Genomic DNA, 21,510 nt, shown 5'->3' with positions numbered 1-21,510 from the left:
TTCACAGTCCCACTCCCAGAGCCTTGCCAGGAACACTGGCAGACAAGACAGAGGGTGAAGAGGACCCTGGAACCCACAGAGGGGTTAAGGCAGATCCCCTACTCCATATTAAGCATCTCTTCCCAGGACCACTGCTCCAATCTCCTGGCCAATCCCCTCCCCTGAGACCCCCCTAAAACGTCAATGTGACCCTTGGAAACCCTAAAGCCGGCATCATGCACAGTTGCATCTTGTTCTGCCAAACTTTGGCCCACGTGCTTTCCTCCCTTCATCCCAGCTCCTTCCTGGCCACCAGATCCCTGGCCCAGTTTCTCCCACCTGGGCCCTGGCCCCAGCCCCCGCCCTGGCATAGGGAAGTTGCGAGCAACATGGTTCCCCCCCCCAACCCTGGCAGTCGCCTGGCAACGGCTCTGCTCGCCCGACAAGTGCATCAGCCCACGCAGCCAGAGCTGCCAACGCAGCCCGGCCTCGGCAGAACTGCGTAGAGAGGGAGAGATGAAACGCTGGGGCCTCGCGGGGCCAGGAACAGTGTTCCAGGCAGAGGCACAATGCAGGCCGAGGAAGGCGAGGTCAGCAACCCGCTCAGGAGACTCAATGCATAGGGAGGAGGGGTTCCGCCTACCCACTGCTGTACTTGCCGCTGCCCCCCTGAGCCTCAGTTTCCCCATCTGTACACCTTGCAAGGTGCATACACAGTTCTCAGCTTTGGGCGGGGCACAGGGTGAAGTGTGGCGGGTACGTATCCATTACTCACAGGGTTTGGTGCATGGTGGGAGAGAAGACAATGACTCGCCAGAGAAATCACCAGCATTCACCAATACCAATAAGCCCAGAGGAGGGAGAGACAGGCTACACCCATTTCCCAGCCTGGAAAACTGAGGCCACAGATGTCACCAGCCACAGAGATTGTCCTCTAGTCTGAGGCGCAGAAGCAAAAGTGAAACCCACAGGTTCCTGCAAAACTTCCTGTCAACCCCCCACCCCAACACACACACACACTCACAGCCCACATCCTCTTCCAACCCCTCACCGGACTCTTCATTCCGACGCATCGTTTTTCACTTCCAACAGCATTTGGGGAAAACACTTGGCCTCCTCCCTCTTGCTCTCAGGCAGGGCCTTCTCAAAAACAGCTACATCTGAGCTCTCAAAGGGGATCTGGGCATCCTCTGTTCAATTCCTGAGCATCTATTGAGCCCCAACTATTTGCTCAGCCATTCCTGGAGAAGGCGCAGGACCCCAAGAAGCTGCCTAGTTTTTCAAGAATCACCCTTGTGGTTCAACAGAGAGTGAGAAGTATGTTAGAAAAGAGGGGCCTGAGGTCAGTTTCTGGCACCTGATCCCTGAGGGGCCCATGAGCCTTCTGCGGCTCCCCGGGTTCTGGAAGAAGAGCCTGAATCCTAAACTAGGCATTCAAGGTCCTTCAGCTGCTGGTCCCATTACTCAGCCTTTGCCTGTGTTCCCTCTGGGAATGCCTAGACCAAGCACTGGTGAGACACTTAAGCACAGAGAGGTTAAGGAACTGCCTGAGGTCACATATCCTGACATTGGCTGAGCTGGAATTTCCACATAGGTCCAGCAGGGCTCACAGCCCTCACTTAGCTTCTCTGCTTTTCAGAAGGAGAAACTGAGACTCCACTTTGCTCTGTATAGAACGAAGTGATTTTTCACCCCCGCCTGATAACCGACATGCACACCAGCCTCCTGCAGCAAATGTTTACTTCTGAACCAACATTTCCGCTGACTGGGCCCCAAGGACCAAAGAGTCTCAGTTTTTCCAAGAAGCTCCTCCCCAGGTCTGGCCAGAGGACTGACCTAGGTTCGAATCCTGATTCAGTCCCAAATCCCTACAGCCTCTGTCACCACCTGAGCTGACCCTGGCGGACAGACACTCCAGTCTGGGTAAGGAGCGGTAACAGGAGGGTACCTGGGACCCCAGGGGATACCTAGATCCCAAAGCATCCTCCCACTTCCCCCCACCGCCGCACACTGTGGCCCTCGCCACGCTGCCGAGACGCACTTTCAGCAACTCGTGTCTGCTCGATCGGCCGCCGCGCCACTCGGTAGGTCCGCGCGAAGCCCCCTACCTCTTGGAGCGCTGCAGCAACGCGCCCTTGGCCAGGCGGCTCCGGTGGCCGGGCGCCGCCACCGCCGTCCAGTAGCTGGGGTCGGACATGCTGCTTCCCTTTGTGCCGCCGCCGCCGCTAGAGGCCCGAGAGGCACGGGGGCGCAACCAGCGGCGGCGGGGCGCGAACCTTCACCGTGGAATCTGCTCCCGGAGCCCCACGGTGAGGGGCGGGGGCGCGCCGCGGGGCTGGGGGTATAGGGAGAGGAGGAAGCGCGCGCCCGGGAGCGAGGCCGGGAACCCCGCCCAGGACCGCGCGGGGGCGGGGCCTGGCCTGGCTGGGAGGGGTGAGCGACTCGGAAGCCAGGCCGGCGGACTCGCGTGCTGGCGAGTGGGCGTGGTGTTGCCATGGCCGCGGGCGGAGGGGCGGGACGTTGCCAGGGCCGCGGGCGGAGGGGCGGGACATTGCCAGGGTTGCAGGCGGCAGGGGCGGGGCGTTGGCGGTACCTGGATGCAGGGCCTTGGAACTTGGCTCTCTTCCAGCAAAATGTAAATACGACAGCTTCTCCCTCTACCCATTCCCTAGGCATTAAGCCCTTCGGGAGGGAGTGTGGCACTCAGACCCATCCAGTGGCCAGGTTCAGCTCATGCTACCACGCCCACGCTAGCTTTACTCCTTGGAATGCCTTTCCTGTCTGGCAAAATCCAGTGTCCCCCTCGTCCAGGAAGACTTCTCTTGTGTCTGTCCAGCTCTGTCTTCCCCTGGCTTGGGATTCTTTGTCCCAGCATCTTCCAATAGTGGACGTGTTTAGCAAACTGAGTAGAGCACCTGATATCCTCTTCTTGTCTGTATGACAGGAAAGGCCATCAGCCTGGCTACTATCAGGAATCAGACACCTGATTTAACTTCTCAAGCCTCAGTATTCTCAACTGTAAAATGGGAGGAATATGGGGCTGACACGAAGATTACTCTGTGTCTCCAAGAGTGCTTGGTAAACATTTGATCAATGTTAGCATTAGGTAAACTTCCAGGCCTGTTTCCCCATCTACACATGTCTGTTTGTGAAAATGCAATAAAAGAGCTGACTCATTGGAAAAGACCCTGATGCTGGGAAAGACTGAAAGCCAAAGGAGAAGGGGGCGGCCGAAGATACCATCACCAACTCAATTGGACATGAATTTGAGCAAACTCTGGGAGACAGTGGAGGACAGAGGAGCCTGGTGGACTACAGTCCATGAGGTCCCAAAGAGTCGGGTAGGACTTAGCGACTGAATAACAACGAAATCAGAGGCACAGAAAGTGCCTGGTACAGAGCTGGGGCACAGATCACCTTCATTACATAATGTGTCACACAGCAGACTGTGAGTTAATGCTTCCTCCTTTCATGACAGCCCCCCCGGAAATCAGGGACAGTGTCACCCTGAAGGTGAACCCTCCACAGGCCATACAACACTTTGGGAACTACCCCAGGCAGGACTGACCTGGAGCCTGACCCCACATCTGAGAAAACCAAGGCATACAGAGGGCGTTGCTGCCTGGTACATAGCCCTATAGCCCTAACCCTGTGCATCCATCGTGCCACTGATTTTGCTTCTCAAGTCTCTCTCAGAATCCCCACCTTGCTCCCTCTAAGCCCGGTGTCACCTTCAGGTGGCCCAGATATTGCTGAGTGTCTCCCCAGGCCCTCCAGACTGAGGCTCAAACAACACATACCTAGCCACTCGTTCACTCAAAAAAAATACACCCTTTGTACTGGACACGGGGGATGCAGGACACAAATAATCCCTGCAGCCAGGGTCCCCAGTCTGGGGACTCAGGAGGCAGAGAGGAGACATGAAACACTTACGTGAACCAGTTAATTTCTGAAGTCAAGGAAGGCAAAGAACAGGGGCAACACTGGCAAAAGACAACTTTAGCCTCTCTGAAGTGACACTGCAGCCAGCCACACACTGAGAAGGCAGAGGGGCCAGCCATGGAGAAAAAGCATCTCAGGCAGAGAGCACAGCTCATGCAAAGGCCCTGAGGCAGGGCTGACAGGAAGACACCAGCAAGACTCTCCATACAGGCCTTGTGGGCTGCAGGGAGGATGGCAGTTTTACTGCAGGGGCAATAGGGAGCCATGGAGGATGTGTGTGCAGAGGAAGGGTGTGATCCGGACTATTGTAAAATAGCCTCCCTCATGTCTGCCATGGGGAACAGGAGCTGTTGGGGCAAGAGTGGAAGGTGGCAGGAGGCTAGTGAGGAGCTGTAACAGGGCCTGGGAGGGGGATACTGAGGGTTGGACCAGGGTGGGGCCATAGAATGAAGTGGGTAAATTCTGGATGTATTCTGAGGCTAAAGAAGAGGTGCTGTTAAGGGGGTCGGATGAAGAGATGAGGATAAGAGAGGTCACCCAGGATCCTCAGGTATTTAGCCAGAGCCACGTACAGGAAACAGAGCCTCCTGCCTGGGAGGAATTCGGGGTCCCATAGGTCTAGGAACCCAAGTGGGGATGAAGTCATAGTCTCATGCACCATATGCTAACACGCTGTATCCACAAGCTCCCCCCCCGCCCCACCACCACCACCACATGTGCCAGGAACACTTCTGCACACAGTTAGGAAAGGAGCTGCCCATCATTCCCAGCCTGCACCGCCTGCCTGCCTCCCATTACGCCCACGGCACTGGCATCCCCAGCAGCTGCTTCTCCCACGCCCATCTGGCCTCAGTTTCCTCCTCTGCAGACCAGGCCACAGCTGGCAATCCAGGGGACCCATGGCCATGGCAAAGACCTCCCGTGAAAGGCTGGCTGAGCCAGTAATCTCCAGCACCAGCCCACTGCCCACCAGATCAAGGTCCTCCCCTGCTCACACACCCTCCATGGCTCCTCATTTTACAGCAAATCTGCACTCCTGGGTTAATCCCTTTCCTAGAGCTCAGATCCTAGCTTTCTGTCTAGGGAGTTGCCTCTCTCTGCCTGTGCCAGTAACTGTGTAAACAGGAAAGCCCTTGGTGGACATACAGACCCCCATTCCTGACCCCACATCGGTCGGACGATCACAGCCCCTTCCACCTGCCCATGAGCTGTCCACACCCCTCCAAGCTCCATACCTTGTGGGGTTCCCAGTACCCTCAGTAGAAAATCCAAAATCTTCCTGTCCTTGGTATCTAAGGCCAGAGGGAACCCTCCTCTGACAACGCTGTTCCTGCTTGGAACAGCCTCTTTGTTGTCCCCTTGGCCATATGGACCCAACTCAAGACCTTCTCTTCAATCTGCTCCCTGCACCCCAACACAGGTGGGGCCCTCCCAGCCGCTTCCTATTTGTGCCCCAAGCATTAACTGAGCACCTGCTGTCTACCAGGCTGTGCCTGAGGCTATAGGATGACCAGGACAGATGAAGTCAGGCCCTCAAGGGACTCCCAAACCTTTGGGTGAAAAAAAACAACCCAATAATCACACAAGAAAACATAGAGGGACTTCCCTGGTGGTCCAGTGGTTGAGAATCTGCCATCTAATGTAGGGGACACGGGTTCAATCCCTGGTTGGGGAACTGGGATCCCACATGTTGTGGGGCAACTGACCCCGCCCCAACTACTGAGCTTACATCCTGAGCCCGAGTACCACAGCTAGAGAGAAACCTGTGCACTGCAATGAAAGATCCCGCATGCGTCAACCAGGAGCCTGAGTGCTGTAACTAAGGCCCGCCGCATCACACACTCATGGGGGGGGTCAGGATGTACAACATGAATGTAAGTGGGGCTTGGGGCCCTTATGGGGGGGCAGGGGCGGGGAGGGTTGGTAAGGAAAGGCTTCCTATCTGAGAGCTTGACGGAGACTTGACAGATGAATAAAAGAGTAAATAGAGAAAATGGAGCTCTAAGCAGAGGGTGGGCAGCAAATGCAAAGGCCCTGAGGCTGGACCAGCTTATACTATGGCAGTCCAGGAAGCCACATGAGTAGTCAGGTGAGCTCCGGAGAGAGATGGATGGGCAGGGGTGGCGGGGTGCATCACTGTGTCCACCTAACACTATCCTATTTACACAGTTACTGGCACACCGTGGGCTGGACCCACAGGGCTTTGGAGGCTGAGGGGATAAGAGTGGGCGTATTCCTAAAGTGCTCAGAGCAGAGGAGACCAGGACCCAGTTCTTTGCCTGGCCCAAGGCAATGCGGCTCTGCTGCCCCCCGGTGGCGAGAAAGGGGACCGGCGGACTGAGCTTGGGCCCCAAGCTCTCTGCCTCCATTTCCTCCTGGTAAAACTGGCTTATCTGCTTTCCACAGGTCCCTCCCCTCATCCGGTCCTCACCTGGGGTTGAGGCCAAAGACTCAAGAGTCAGATCTGGCCTGATATTCTCTCCCAAGGTGCCCCTGGACAACACACTCAGAGGTCCTAAGCTGTAATCGCCTCCTCTGCTAAACAGGGGGCGACACCATCTCTGCCTTCCACTGAGGCACCCCAGCCTGGTCCAGACCACACCATCTCCTACCTGGATGTTGCCCTAGCCACTTTTCTGCCTCTGTCACCTCCATTCCTATCTCCTGTCCCCAGCCAACCTTTCTCTCCCCAAGGTGGCCACAGAGGCTTTAACATCTTGGTCCTGAGACTTCCCTAGTGGTCTAGTTGCTATGACTGTGTGCTTCTACTGCAGGGCGTGTGGGTTAGATCCCTGGTTGGGGAACTAAGATCCCACATAGTGCGGGGAGCGTGGCCATAAATAAATAATAAAACAAAAAGTCTTGGTCCTGCCTCAGGACCTCTGCATGTTCACATCGCTCTGTTTGGCGCCCTCCTTCCCCTAGCTCTGCTCAGGCCTTGGCTCAGACACCATATTCAGAGGTCTCCCCCTGAATGCGTCTTGTTAGCTCATCCCCTTGTTCATTGCCTGATGCCTAAGAACTGACTGAGAGCCCCAAGAGGAAGAAACTATGCACCTCTGGTTCACAGATATGCCCTTAGCACCTGGCACACAGTAGGTGCCCAGCACCTTGTGTGGGCTCCAAGGTGCTCTCTCTTCTCTCCATTAAAGGCCCAGGGAAAGAGTCCGAGCAGCCCATTCATACTAATGTGTAAATAGTCGATAGGCCATCAAATTCTAGACATCACTCACCTATACCTCTGTCACCTCCCTAAATTTTGCCCACGCTGTGCGAGGAGCCCATTATAACCTTGATGTTCTTTCCTGTACAGGGGCAAGAGCCTGAGACACCCACTTCTCCAGTTACAGTCAGTTCAGTCAGTTCAGTCGCTCAGTCGTGTCCGACTCTTTGTGACCCCATGAATCGCAGCACGCCAGGCCTCTCTGTCCATCACCAACTCCCGGAGTTCACTCAAACTCACGTCCATTGAGTCGGTGATGCCAGTTACAGAGGGTAGTTCAAACCCTTAACAGACTCTGATGGCAAAGCTGGTCCAGACACTTAGCCCCCAGACATACTGAACCAGGAGAACTGATGTCTCCTCTCTGAACCTCAGTTTCCTCTGCTCGGAAATGGGATCAGAAAGGGCGCTTCTCTCCCAAGGTTGTGGAGGGGAAAAGAAGGCATTTGGTAGAGAGCTGGTGCTCAGTCAAGCTGGTTCTTTTCTCCCTACACTACTCTGCCTGGTTAAGTTCGGTGCCAGGGCTCCAAAGGTGGACTCTCAGCCTTAGGGGTGAGTGAGTGAGTGAGTGAGTGAGTGTGTGTATGTGTGTGTGTGTACATTTAGAGGGAGGAGTTTTCAGGCCAGCTTCAGCTGGGTCACAGCCCAGGAGGCCAGGCCAATTCATCAAGGCCCTGAACAGGCTGGGAACCCAGCACCTGTCTCAAGGAAGTCCTTGGGCAACAGTTCAAGTTCTGGCCTCCTCCTGGCCATCTGCCAGAAGGGGGACCCGCTGGCTCTGAGTGAATATGGAATTTTCCCATCATGGTCCTAGTGTGGATCACAGTGTCATTTTATGGAGGGGTAAACTGAGGCCCAGAGAGTCCAAGTCACCAGCCCACAGTACCTTGGGGGAGGGAGCTGGATCTGGGCGGCTTCCAAGTCTCTGGGGTGCCAGGGCAATGTCCGTGCCCCGCCCGCGTGCACGGTCACTTACCTCCAGGGGTGCAGGCCCAGCGAGGGGCTGCAGGGGCTGCAGGGGCTGCTGGGACTCAGCAAGGACGGGCTCTGGCTGCTTGGAGACAGACTGCAAAGAAAGAGGCCGGGGACGGTGAACCTGCCAACAGCCCCTGCGTGTGGCTGGAGACGGACCAGGGCGTGGTTCCCTTAGGGAGAAGGGGCCTGAGGCTGGGGATACTGGGTCTACCGTAGGCCACGAGGGCAGGGCCAGATCGATGAGCCGGGAGGGCTCCCCGGAGGCGGTGGTGCGATTCGGGGCGACTTGAACAGAGACGCGGAGGAAGAGTGGTTGTCACCCTGTCCCTCTTCCCCTCCCTCTCCCTTCCAGGGTCAAGCACTCACTCGAGGGTCAGCGCCGGGATGTGCAGCTTGTCCCTGCGGGACTTCATGCCGAGGCCGCGTCTATGCGACCGCGACCGAGTACTGACGCCCCCTTCGTGGCCGCCCTGATCGTGTCGCAATCGGACGGACAGACACAGGACGCCAGGACAGCACGCCTAGCAGGCGAGGCGGACGCGGAGTGGGGGCTGGGCTGCGGGGGGCGGGGAGGGCGGGTTCTCTCCGCCCAGGGGCGGGGCTCCGAGCCCTGCACCTACGCGCAGGCCCAGCCTAGCAGGAAAGATCGGATTGCGGGAGGCGGGAGGCACCCGTGCCACCTTCTCCCAGGAAGGGCCGGCGAGGGTGCCGGGCTTCGAGTCACTGAGCTGCACAGTCGGAAAGAAAGGCGGTCACTGCCTTCTCAACCAGTTTCATTGCTCCATCAACTGGCCCCGCCCCTTCCCGGAGGAGACCCGGCCCTCGCCGAGCCCCGCCCTCGGGGGGGGGCGTCTCTGGACCCGGGATTGAGCGTGCCCCGCCCCTATCCTCCCACTGGCCACCACCGCAGGGGCTCAGCCCCACGTCCCTAGCCACCCACAGCCGGTGTCAGCATCTCCCCGAACACCGGAGGCCCCGACTACGCCTCCGGGCCTTTGCTTCCCTGGATTCCCTCTGCCAGGACCGTCATCGCCCTCATTCATATCCGAATTCAGCCCCACCAGTCTCCCTAATACAAGTGGACCTCCGGCGCTCCGAGCCCCAGCCTCCGTCCTGCCCAGCCCAGACTCCCGAAAGTCTGGGGTTGTCTGTGCTTGGCCGCAGGCCCCTAGAAATCCTGGTTAGAACGAGTCAGGCACACCGCAGGTGGCTAAGAGTAGACCGCCTTCAGGGAGTGTTTGTCCTGGTCCTACGCAGCGGTCCCGGACTTCGCCCTCTGCAGTTTGGACTGATTCACCGCCCACCACCCGCCCCCAGCCTGGGCAAAGGCTGGGGACAGTGCCGGCCTTCCCGGCGGCGTCCATTCCCTGCCCCTACCGGGGCCCGCAGGTCCCTCCCCACCTGCTGCACTACCCTCTGTCCAACAAGAGAGGGTCTGAACTTGGGGGCTACTCTGACACCAGCCCCACCACCAGACTTAAAACTCTCATCCAGCCGCCAGGATCTACCCCTTTTCCTCTCTCTCCACTCCTGTCTCCATGCTGTTTCTCCAATACTAAGCAGGTTTGCATCTCAGGACCTTCGACCATGCCGTTCTCTCTACCTGGAATGCGGTTCCCCCTACCCTTTCCCTTGGCCTCTCTCCCTCCTCTTCCATATCTAGTCTCAAATGTCACTTCCTCTAAGCCACCCCCCAGCCCCCTCTGTCTGCCTCTAATCTCTCCCCTGTATAACATCACTTCCCAGGTGGCACAGTGGTAAAGTATCTGCCTGCCAATACAAGAGACCAAGAGACAACGGGTTCAATCGCTGGGTCAGGAAGATAGCCTGGAGTAGGAAATGGCAACCTGCTCCAGTATTCTTGCCTGAAAAATCCCATGGACAGAGGAAGCTGGGAGGCTACAGTCCATGGGGTTTCAAAGAATCAGACATGACTGAGAGAGCACACACACACACACACACACACACACACACAGTGCTATAGAACATCACTTCATCATTTTGTCCAAGAGAGTGCAAGCTGCATGACAGGGTCCAGCATTGACTTCTCACCCTGTCGCCTGTGCCTGGAACAGAACCTAGTACACAGTAGATACTCAAAAGAAGTTTGCTGAGGGAGTGATTTCACTGAGGCGCAAGGGAATTCCCACCCTCAACTCAGGCCAACACAGCTTCCAAGCCTCCAAAGAGCGAGTGTTTGCCATCACACTGCCCCAGACCACCAGCACAAGGCAAACTCCTCCTCTTCCTGGACTTTGGTTTTCCCACCAATGCTGCTAAGTGTGCTAAGTGGCTTCACTCATATCCAACTCTTTGTGACCCCATGGACTGTAGCCCACCAGGCTCTCTGACCATGGGATTTCCCAGGCAAGCATATTGGAGTGGGTAGCCATTCTCTTCTCAGCCATTTTCCTGACCCAGGCATCAATCCTGCGTCTCCTATATTGCAGGCAGTCTCCTGCATTGCATGCGAAGTCTTTACCAACTGAGCTACCAGGGTAGCTCACACATAAACCTGTGTAAACCTGGGCGCTTCCCAGGTGGCTCAGTGATAAAGAATCTGCCTGCCAATGCAAGACACACAAGAGATGCAGATTCAATCCCTGGGTCAGGAAGATCCCCTGGAGGAGGGCATGGCAACTCACTCCAGTATTCTTGCCTGAGAAACCCTATGGACAGAGGAACCTGGTGGACTACTGTCCAGGTGGTCACAAAGAGTAGAACACAACTTGGTGACTAAACAACATCAACAAACCAGTGAAGACACTTAACAAATCTTCTTTGAGTTTGAGGGATCTCACAATGCCAACCACCAGGAACATTAATGTGACCCTGAATTGTATGATTTTCCACCAATGTTCCCTGAAATAGAATGAGCTTTCTGTCATGGGAGGCATGCAAGCCAATTCCAGGACACCAGATTGGAATTCTATAGTCTGGACCCTGGATACCACCCTTTCAAGTTGGGTGCTTTTGAGCCAGTGATGCAACTCTTAGGCACTTCAGGTTCCCATCTGCAAACTGGCATGATTTGTACCTCACCTCCCAGCCTGTGGTGAGGTGCCTGTGAAGCACTTTGCAAACACCAGGGGGAAAAGGGGGCAGGGCAGGATCAAGGTGAGAAGCTTTGTAGTAATTATTAAATAAATTCACAATTCAGATGCTGCCACTGAAATATCTGTGCCCAGAACCATAGGGCTCCACCCAGCCAACTGGCCCCAGGTGAACTCACCCACGTCCCCGGCGTGGTAGGCTCAGCTCCTTCTGAAAAGAAAACAGGAGTCATTCCCAAGGAGACAAACCCCTCACTTCCCTAGCCTTCCACTCACCTCATCTCCCAGTTGGCCCCTTATTCACCCTGTTCCAACCAATGCCTCTTTTCTGCTCACCCCATACACTGAACTCAGCCCTGCCTCAGGGCCTTTGCACCAGCTGTATCCTCTGTCAGGACCACTTTCCCTCCCTTTGGTGCTAGTTAATTGAAGTTCATCCCTCAGGTCTCAGCTCAAACATCCTTCCCTCCAGGAAGCCCTCTCAGACTCCTTACATTAAAAATAACTTCATTATTTAAAATAAATTAGTTGATTTAACAAAGAACTCTATCGGTAGTGGCTAAATATTAATACTAATATTCTACTGAGGAAAGTAGACTGAGAGCCGAAGAACTGATGCTTTCAAATTGTGGTGCTGGAAAACTCTTGAGAGTCTCTTGGACTTCAAGGAGATCAAATCAGTCAGTCCTAAAGGAAATCAGCCTGTGAATATTCATTGGTAGGACTGATGCTGAAGCTGAAGCTCAAATACTTTGGCCACCTGATGCGAAGAGCTGGCTCACTGGAAAAGACACTGATGCTGGGAAAGACTGAGGGCAAGAGAAGAGAGTGGCAGAGGATGAGATGATTAGATAGCATCACTGACTCAATGGACATGAATTTAAGCAAACTCTGGGGGATAGTGAAGGACAGGGAAGCCTAGTGTGCTGCAGCCCATGGGGTCGCAAAGAGTCAGACACAACTTAGAAACTGAACAACAACAATTGAGGAAAGGGAGATTCCTGCATCATCCTTACCCTGTGCCCTCCCAGATCTGAAAGCTATTTCTGTTCACCCTCTGCAAAATCCAGGCAGGTTTGGGTCCTGGTCATCAATGGGGGCTGGGGGCACAAACCCTATTGAAGATGCAGAGCTCAGCAAGCTGATCTGCACCAATCCTGGGTGTCCTTACCATATACAAGAAATCCCTATGCTTGGGGTCCACTGTGATTCCAGAGTCCACCCTGAAATGTGGTTTGCCCAAGAGGACTTTTTAATTCTCAAAAGGCTGTGTAGCCCAAGTTTACACTCAGACCTGGGTTCAGATCTATTATCTCTTTTTTCCTGTCCGTGGGACCCTGAGCCAAGGGGTTGGTACCCCCTGTGCTTTGGTTTCCCCACGTGTAATGTGGAGATAATGTAAAACGGGGTCTGGGGTAAAAATGATCAGAAATTATTACCGTCGTGTGTTGTTGTTGTGTTATTTTTGAACTTAGCAAGGGCCTTCGCAGACTATCTCAATACTCGCTAAATTTTACTCACATTCACTGAGACTCTACTACGTACCAGGAGCAGAGGCCTTTTTAGAGGCAGGGTAACTGAGGCGCGGAGGGCAGCAGCTGTCCACATCTCTTGACTAAGGTAGGGTCGGGAATCCAGGTCTCTGGACACCACACACAAACACACACGCTGGGGCGGTAGCGTCGAGGATGCACAACTATTTTTATCTCGGTGGGTTCAGGGCTGCCCACATCTAGAGTTGGGCGTTCGTCATGGCAACAATGACGTCATCAGCCCCCGCTGCCAATTGGAGGGGGCCGGAAGCTGCTGGGCGCGGAGATGACAGGGCTGGGAAAGGTTGACAGGGTCTCCAGGCGGAGGAAGAGATGGATCTGCAGGGGTGGGGCGAAGCCCCGAGGCTGGACCCCGACTACCTTGAGCTCAGAAAACCAAGTCAGAGCCCTTCAAGATGGGAGGAGGCTCATTTGCCAACCTGAGGTCTCCTTGTTTGCTTGAATACCTCTGGGGATGGAGAGCTCAGTATCGTGCAGGGCAAAGGGTCCCAGACCCACCACCATTAGGGGCTCCCCTAATTGGCCCCCTCCAATTGTTGTGAGTTCTTTTGCCAGCTTCCTCCTTCCCCTACTAACCCACAAAACGTGGGGAGCTGGGATCTGAGCTCAGGGGTTTTTGCTGTGCCCACACGTGTACACACACACACACACACACCCTCCATCCCAGCCAATTCCTTCTAAAACCCTGACAGTCCTTGGTTCCCAGTCTGGCTCCCCAATCTGGGCTGTATGATCTCCTCCAAACAACTTCATCCTTTTGAGTCTCAGTTTCCTTGTTTGGAAATGGTCCAGTTACATGGGGCCCTGAAGGAGTCAAGCAGCAGGCTCAGGGCCTGATGCTGGGGGAGGCTTTGATAAAAAGAAGCCAAGACACTTGTTTTGTGAGGTTGATAAATCACAATTAACCCACAAATTTTAATTTACTTCCAAAATACAAAAAGGTGAGAAGTGGCAAAGAGAAATGAGGGAAGGTCAGTAGCCCCCTGCATAGGCTCAGTGGAACACTGGGCCCACATGGAACTCTCCCGGAACCCGGAACCACCCCCGGACCCTCTGCTCCCTGAACCATCTGCTTCTGCCTTCAGCCTCCTCTTTGCCAGCTGTTCCTCAGGGAGTGGTTCTCGCCTAGAAAGGGGGTGGAGGTGTGTATGTGTGGCGGGTCCAACCCCCTGGAACCGCCCTTTAAAGATAATATTTATGGTATCCGCTTCTGGGCTGGGTGATGCTGCCTCTTCACCAGAAGCCTCAGCTCCACCTGGAGGAATCCCCAGTCTGAAGGAGACAGGGGAAGGCATGGACACCCCCATACTGGAGGCACCAGCATGGACCCAGAGGAAGAGAAGGGGCTGGAGGGAGTGGGGAGCCAAAAGACTTCCTGGAGGGGTCTTCAAGTTGGACCAGCAGGCTAATGGGAGACAGTAGGGTGGAGGTGGGACTCAGCCCAGTGGGACCAAGTCTCACGGGGAGATGGCAGCTGGAGCAGAGAGAGAGAGAGACCAGTAGGGACCACATGGCACCAGCCAGAGGACTTCCTGGAGGAGGAGAATAGTTGGAACTGGGCCATGAGAATGCCAGATGGTCCTTCCAGGGAGCTTCCCCAGCAGCAACAAGAGACAAAGTCCAGACACAGACTGGCCAATTTCTCTGTCCCTGCGTGCTCTGTTTGGGGATCTGGTGTTATAAAATTCTGTCATTTGTGAAGCAAAGGGCCAAATGGGAAATGAAAATAATGATAGGATAATAGTGGTAGTAATCCTAGTAATAACAGCTTATGTTAACTGGCGCCGACAATCGCTACACAGAGGCTGAGCCTAACCCAAACCAGGAAGAGCCAGTCTCCTGTTCCCTTTACCCACAGCCAAGGCAAACTGGTGGCCCATGGGCCAAGCCAGGTCCTATTTATGACCTCCTAGTATTCAGTCAGGCTTCCCTGGTGGCTTAGCGATGAAGAATCTGCCCACCAATGCAGGAGACAAAGGCTTGATCCCTTGGTGGGGAAGATCCCCTGGAGAAGGAAAAAGCAACCCACTCCAGTATTCTTGCCTGGGAAATCTCATGGACAGAGGAGCCTGTTGGGCTACAGTCCATGGAGTTGCAAAGAGCTGGACACACTTATCAACTAAACAACAACAAAACCACTCAACCAACAGCATACCCTGCATGGCCACAGTCAGATTGGCCAGGACACCTCCATGTATTGTCTGGACTGCTCAATCAGCTCATGATTTTCTCAAACTTTTATGAATTGACTCTTTGACCTGTGGCAAAGATTAGCCTCCAGGATAAATGATTGACTTGACTGACTCTGATCAGCAGGCTGCCCCCTGATTGGGGGTGGGGGGTGGCTCTCAGGGCTCCAATTAAAGGAGTGTGTGACTGATCCCCCAAACCGAAGCCCTCAACATCTTTGCACTCTCAAGTGCCAGACCAGTTAGAATTTCAATTCTGACTTCCCGGCTGTTACTTTCCCTCTCTGAGCCTCAGTTTCCCCCTCTGATAAATAAAGCTAATAGTCCCCTGGGCTGTTGGAAACTTAAATACATGCTTAGCATTTAGCATTTGTAGGTGCCGCATAATGTGAGCAGTTATTTACACTCCTACTGTTATTTTAAAAAATATTTTCATTGTATCTCCTACTTGGTCCTTTACTGTAGCTGCTTTCCTTGTTTCTGGCTCTTTTTTAGACCCACACCTGCTCCAGAGGAGTCTTTCAAAGCTCTCAGATCTGACATAACCTCCCCTGCTCCAGCACCTTCCACAGCTCCTAATCACCCTAGGGAGAAAGTCTAACCTCTTCAAAATCAGCGCTAGAAGCCCTGGAAGTAGATGAATCCATCTCGCGTGCCCAGTTTCAGCGCTAAGAAATGGCTTCTGGTTGATCCATAAACACATATGTTTGCATACCTCTGAGCATTTCCACGTGCTGTTCCCCCTGCTCAGGTTGCCCTCACTCACCTGGGCAATCCCTACTCGTCCCTCCACCTCCTTGGATGGAGTCCTGCCAATGTGGGGTTGGTCTGGAGGGAGAGCCAGGTCTGTGTGGGTTCAGATCTTGACTCTGATACCCACCAGGACACCTGGACAGAGCCTATGAGTCTATGAGCCTTAGTTTCCCCATTTGTAACGTGGGATTTGTCCTCAGGGAATGGGTACCTCCTCCCCATGGAACAGGCCCCCACTTTCTGACGTCAGTTGCACCCCCATTCGCCTACCCAAAGGCAGTTTCTCTATTTTAAGAGGCTGTGGGCGGGGCTCAAATCTATCTGGGGCTCTGGGCGGGGCCTGGTTCCCCAGTGCTCACTAGTCCAGCTGCACCCCTTCGTCTATGCTCAGGGCCCCCCCACTCTTGCCTTGGGCAATGACCCCTGCCCTTCTCCTGCCCCTCCTTCCCCATGCCATCAGGGTCTCTGCCTTGCAGCTCTACGCACACCCTCCCTGTTCCCCAACCCAAATCCAGGTGACCGCAGCCCCTTCACCTTTAGACAAGTTCACAGTCTGGCAGCCAGTTTCAAAGCCTGCCTTTCCCCATTCTCCTCAGCTTCAGTGCCCATTTCCCCACCCCTGTCCTTTCTGGCTTCTCTCAGCCTCATTCATTCCCCAAAAACCAACCCCCTGCCCTGCCACCAGGGGCTGCCTTCTCTGTCCCAAAGCCACTGGCAACCATCAGTTCAGGTACCTTCTCCAGGGGTGCCTGAGGGTGCCCCATGGCACCTGACCCCTCGGCAGGGTCACTGCTGCTCAGGCATTCATTTCCCCCAACAAGCTGGGAGATCCAGGAGGGCAGTTCCAGGGGTGAACACCCCTCACCACCACCGCTGCCTCTTCAATAAATGTTTGTTGGATAAATGATGAATCCCGGTTTCCCCACTTGCAACTCGTGGCTTCTACATGTGTGGTCTAAGCTCCAGGGAAAGGGCTAGATTGTCTAAATTCCCATTGAACAGACGGGGAAACTGAGGTCCAGAGAGATCAAAGGAATTGCCGCCTGAGGTCACCCACATCGGAAGGTCAGCCTCTGCTAGCTGTGACGCCTTTTTTCTTATCTCTTCGTGGCGCAGCCTCCGCAACACAAACCCGAGGCCAGGGGTCAGAAAAGGAGGGCCCTTATAGTGAATGGGGAAACTGAAGTCCGGAGACGCAAGAGTGCCTCCCACCGCCCCTGCCCCCACACCTCAGGCCACACAGCCAGTTGGCAGTGACTGGTGCACCAGAGAGCTGGTTAAGCGTGGGCAAATTACATGCCGCTGGGGGACCTCGGGATTGTGACTTTCTTAGACTGGAGCCTCAATTTCCTCGTCTGATGAAAGGGCTGCCTGACAGCCCCAGCCTCCCCATCTTGCCTTATGGGTGAGCTGAGACAGGGGTGCGATGGCGCTGCGAAGGCACGAAGCACGTATTAATACACGTTAATTAATATTACTATATCCCTAGTAAAAAGATTAATACAACATATCACTAGTAAAAGGATTAACACCAACGACATGAACATACGATGAGCGCTCAAAGGCTGTCGTTGCTCGTATTATTAGAGCTCCTGCTGGAGAGAGCGAAACCCTCAGCCCCTTTCCCCCAAGGAGCCTCAGTTTCTCCATATGGCAAATGGGCATACCCTCTTCTCACCTAGCGAAAAGCACTTTGAGATGTGAGTGCACAAGCGGGAGACCCCGGAGCGCGCCCCTCCCTCTGCCTCGGCTTCCCCCCTGGTCCGTCCAAGCCCGGATCCCGCACCCTGCACCCAGGCAGGTTCACTCCACCAGCGATCTCTGCCCGCTCGCACGGGGCCTCACCTGGAGCCCACGGCGCCGCAGGAGGCTCGGCTCGTCCATTGCCCGCTAGTCCGCACTGCCGGCCGGCTCCCGGCCCCGCCTCAGCCGGCCAGGCCCCGCCACCCCGCGCCATTGGCCAAGCTGGTCAGCTGACGAGGCCTGACCCCGCCCCTCTCCAGGAGCTGGTTGCGAAAGGCCCGCCCCTTTCGGGAGAGCCTGCCCCGCCCTTCCAGGCCCCGCCCCGCCCCTAGAGCCTAGAAGTAAACACTTTGCAATACATCTTCCTAGAAGAGAGAATTATCCCCATTTTGCAAACGAGGAAACTGAGGCTCAGGATCCATGTGCCTGGGGCACACAACAAAGGTGAGGTGGGTGGGGTATTCACTGCTGTGCAAAATTTAACAAGGACTCACACACACACACACACAAAAATCCTTAAGATACACAACATTTTAAAAACAATAGTGTAAAGAATCAAAGCTAACGCAAAAACGCATGATGAACTAGACAGCAACATTTTAAATACAGGATCAGACTCTGCCCTTGCACAACCCCGACTGCTTGCCTTACTCCAATCCTGGCCCTTGTCCCAATAAAACTTTATTTAGAAGAATAAGCAACCACCATAGTTGTCAGTTTCTTTTTTGATGATGACTGCCTTTGCTGAGTGTCAACTGAGCACCCAACTAAATGCTTCATGAAGACCTCCCCTCATAGGTATCTGATGGTAATTGTTCAACCTGAGTTTGTAGAAGGGAAAGGGAGGCTGGAAAAAGCCTGAAGTCCCAAGGTGGCATCTGCATTCTCTCTTTCCCTGGAACTCCCACTGTCTCTGCAGCCGCAGGTTCCTTCGTTTACCCTAATGTTCCACCTGACATGACTGTACATTCTCAGGTTGGAGGTGACCTGGCTAATCGTCTGTGTGGTACTGTAAGATCCCACCAAGTTATGGTAGCCAGACTGAGCATATAGAAATATAGGTGGTGGTTGTTGTTTAGTCGCTAAGTTGTGTCCGACAATTTGCAACCCTATGGACTATAGTCCGCCAGGCTCCTCTGTTCATGGAATTTCCCAGACAAGAATACTCGAGTGGGTTCCCATTTCGTTCTCCAGCAGGTCTTCCTGACACAGGGATCAAACCCATGTCTCCTGTATTGCCAGGTGGATTCTTTACCACTGAGCCACCAGGGAAGCCTGTTAAAAAAAAAAAAAATACAGGACTCCAAGGCAAAATTTGCTTTTCTCATACATGTGTTGAAATTGGCATGTAATTTGCCTACCCTAAAGTTTACCTTTTTAAAGCGTACAATTTTGTGGTTTTTAGACATATTCACAGAGTTGTGCAATCAGCACCACTATCTAACTCCGCAACACTTTCATCAACCCCAAAAGAACCCCTATACTAGTGACCTGTCACCTCCTACTCTCCCTCCCCTCAGCCCCTGGTAAATGCCAATCTGCTTTCCATCTCTGTGAATTTGCCTTTCTGGATATTTCACGCAAATAGACTTGCACAACGTGTGGTCTCTTGTGTCTGACGTCTTTCACTTGGCACAGTGTTGTCAAGATTCATTCACATTGCAGCAAATGCTGCTCCTTTCCTTTTTAGGGATGAATAATATTCTATTGCATGGAGAGTGTTTTGTTTATTCATCTATCCATTAATGGACATTTGAGTTATTCTACGTTTTGCCTCTTGTGAAGAGTGCTGCTGTGAACATTCATGTATTACCTGTATTACAAGCTTTTGTGTGGATATGAATATGCTTTTAGTTCTCTTGGGAATATACCTAGGAGTGGAATTCCTGGGTCCTATAGTCGCGTGCGCTTCCAAGGTGGTGCTGGTGGTAAAGAACCTGCCTGCCAATGCAGGAGATGGAAGAGATGCAGGTTCGATCCCTGAGTCAGGAAGATTCCCTGGAGGAGGGCATGGCAACCCACTCCAGTATTCTTGCCTGGAGAATCCCATGGACAGAGGAGCCTTGTGGGCTACAGTCCATAGAGTCACGAGTCAGGCACAACTAAAGGGGCTTAGCATGCATGCGTGGTAACCCTGCTTTTAAATATTTAAAAAAACTACCAAACTGTTTTCCAAAGCACTCACTGTTAGGGGTTGATCTGTGTTCTCCCCAAATTCGTAAGTTGAAATCCTCATCCCCCAGTACCTCTGAATGTACTTGGAGAAAAGGCCTTTGAAGAAGTAATTAAAGTAAAATGAGGTCATATGGGTGGATCCTAATCCAATATGGCTGATATTTTAATAAGAAGAGGCTTCCCTGAGGGCTCAGATAGTCAAGAAAAGGAGATTAGTATACAAATATGTATGAGGGAAGACTATGTGAAGACAGGAGGGAAAGATGCCATTTTCAAGCTGTGGAGAGAGATCCTGGAAGAAATCAAATCTGCCAACACCTTGGTCTTAAACTTCTAGCCTCTAGAACTATAAGGAAGAAAATTTCTGTTGTTGAAGTCATTCAGACTACGATACTTTGTTATGGCAGTTCTACCAAACTCATACAGACCCCTAGTTACATTTCATTTCAGATGAACAATGAATACTTTTTCAGTATATTACTCTCCACAATAATTGGGATGTAAGTATGCAAAAAGCCCTCTATTATTTATCGGGATTCCCTGATGACTCAGTTGATAAAGAGTCTGCCTGCAATGCAGGAGACCCCAGTTTGATTCCTGGGTCAGGAAGATCTGCTAGAGAAGAGACAGTTTACCCACTCCAGTATTCTTGCGCTTCGCTTGTGGCTCAGTTGGTAAAGAATCCACCTGCAATGTGGGAGACCTGGGTTTGATCCCTGGGTTAGGAAGATACCCTAGAGAAGAGAAAGGCTACCCACTCCAGTATTCTGGCTTAGAGAATTCCATGGACTGTATAGTTCATGGGGTCCCAAAGAGTTGAATGTGACTTTCACTTTTCACTTTCATTTATCTGAGATTCCAATTTAACTGGGGGGGGGGGGGTCACGTATTTTATCTGACAACCCTACACTAAATGGGCTTCAGTTGGAGCTTGCATACACCCAGGTAATCGTAAACTCATGCCCTAAAATAGCCAACTTTCTGTCTCTGGCTGCTGCTGCTGCTAAGTCACTTCAGTCGTGTCCGATTCTGTGTGACCCCAGAGACGGCAGCCCACCAGGCTCCCCCATCCCTGGGATTCTCCAGGCAAAAACACTGGAGTGGGTTGCCATTTCCTTCTCCAATGCATGAAAGTGAAAAGTGAAAGTGAAGTCGCTCAGTCGTGTCTGACCCCTAGCGAGCCCATGGACTGCAGACTACCAGGCTCCTCCATCCATGGGATTTGCCAGGCAAGAGTACTGGAGTGGGCTGTCTCTGGCTAGTTCTGCCTAAAAGTTCTATTGTAGTCCAGGCTGGGGTGGACATGTGACCTAGAGTCTTGCATCCAGCCACTGTGATTGGTTCAAGATGGAGATGTGACTCAAATTCAGCCAATCAGTATCTTTCCTGGGACCTTGGCCGGAATCCAGAGGTGGAGAGGTTCCATGTATGAAAGGTTGCTGCGAGCTGCATGTTACACCAGGTTTCGTGACCTCCGGAGCAGAGGATTTCTATCCGGGGTCAGAGATAAGGCTTGACTACTTGAAGCTTTTTGTGTAGCCAAGTTTTATTAAAGTATAATAGAGATAGGGAAAACTTCTGACACAGACATCAGAAGTGGACAGAAAGAGTGCCCCCTTGATAGTTTTTAGCAAGGTGTTTTATGTTTGTTGCTGCTGCTGCTGCTAAATTGCTTCAGTTGTGTTCAACTCTGTGCAACCCCATAGACGGCAGCCCACCAGGCTACCCTGTTCCTGGGATTCTCCAGGCAAGAACACTGGAGTGGGTTGCCATTTCCTTCTCCAATGCATGAAAGTGAAAAGTGAAAGTGAAGTCGCTTAGTCGTGTCCGACTCTTCGAGACCCCATGGACTGCAGCCTACCAGGCTCCTCCGTCTATGGGATTTTCCAGGCAAGAGTACTGGAGTGGGGTGCCATTGCCTTCTC

General features: G+C 53.3%; 1 protein-coding gene across 15 annotated transcripts in view; it reads right to left on the bottom strand.

Annotated features, from left to right (window-relative positions):
* The window catches only part of MAST3 (microtubule associated serine/threonine kinase 3), a 50,221-nt gene that overhangs the window by 23,855 nt on the left and 4,856 nt on the right, over window positions 1–21,510 (bottom strand). For 4 of the 15 annotated variants that reach the window (XM_070373303.1, XM_005897896.3, XM_070373306.1 and 1 more), the window contains exons 1-2: window positions 8,486–8,663; window positions 8,121–8,210 (exon numbers count right to left, since the gene is read on the bottom strand). In XM_070373303.1, the coding sequence (XP_070229404.1) occupies window positions 8,121–8,210; window positions 8,486–8,532 (137 nt within the window). In that variant the 5' untranslated portion in view covers window positions 8,533–8,663. Of the gene's footprint in view, window positions 1–754; window positions 977–2,087; window positions 2,386–8,120; window positions 8,211–8,485; window positions 8,664–11,351; window positions 11,384–17,512; window positions 17,577–21,510 lie in introns of those variants that run through there. The other 11 variants (XM_070373302.1, XM_070373307.1, XM_070373304.1 and 8 more) reach the window with 5 other exon arrangements.

Source organism: Bos mutus, chromosome 7 (genome assembly GCF_027580195.1).
Source record: "Bos mutus isolate GX-2022 chromosome 7, NWIPB_WYAK_1.1, whole genome shotgun sequence".
Lineage (NCBI taxonomy): Eukaryota > Metazoa > Chordata > Mammalia > Artiodactyla > Bovidae > Bos > Bos mutus.
Note: the sequence above shows the minus strand (reverse complement) of the source record. Positions and strands in the feature narration are given on the sequence as shown.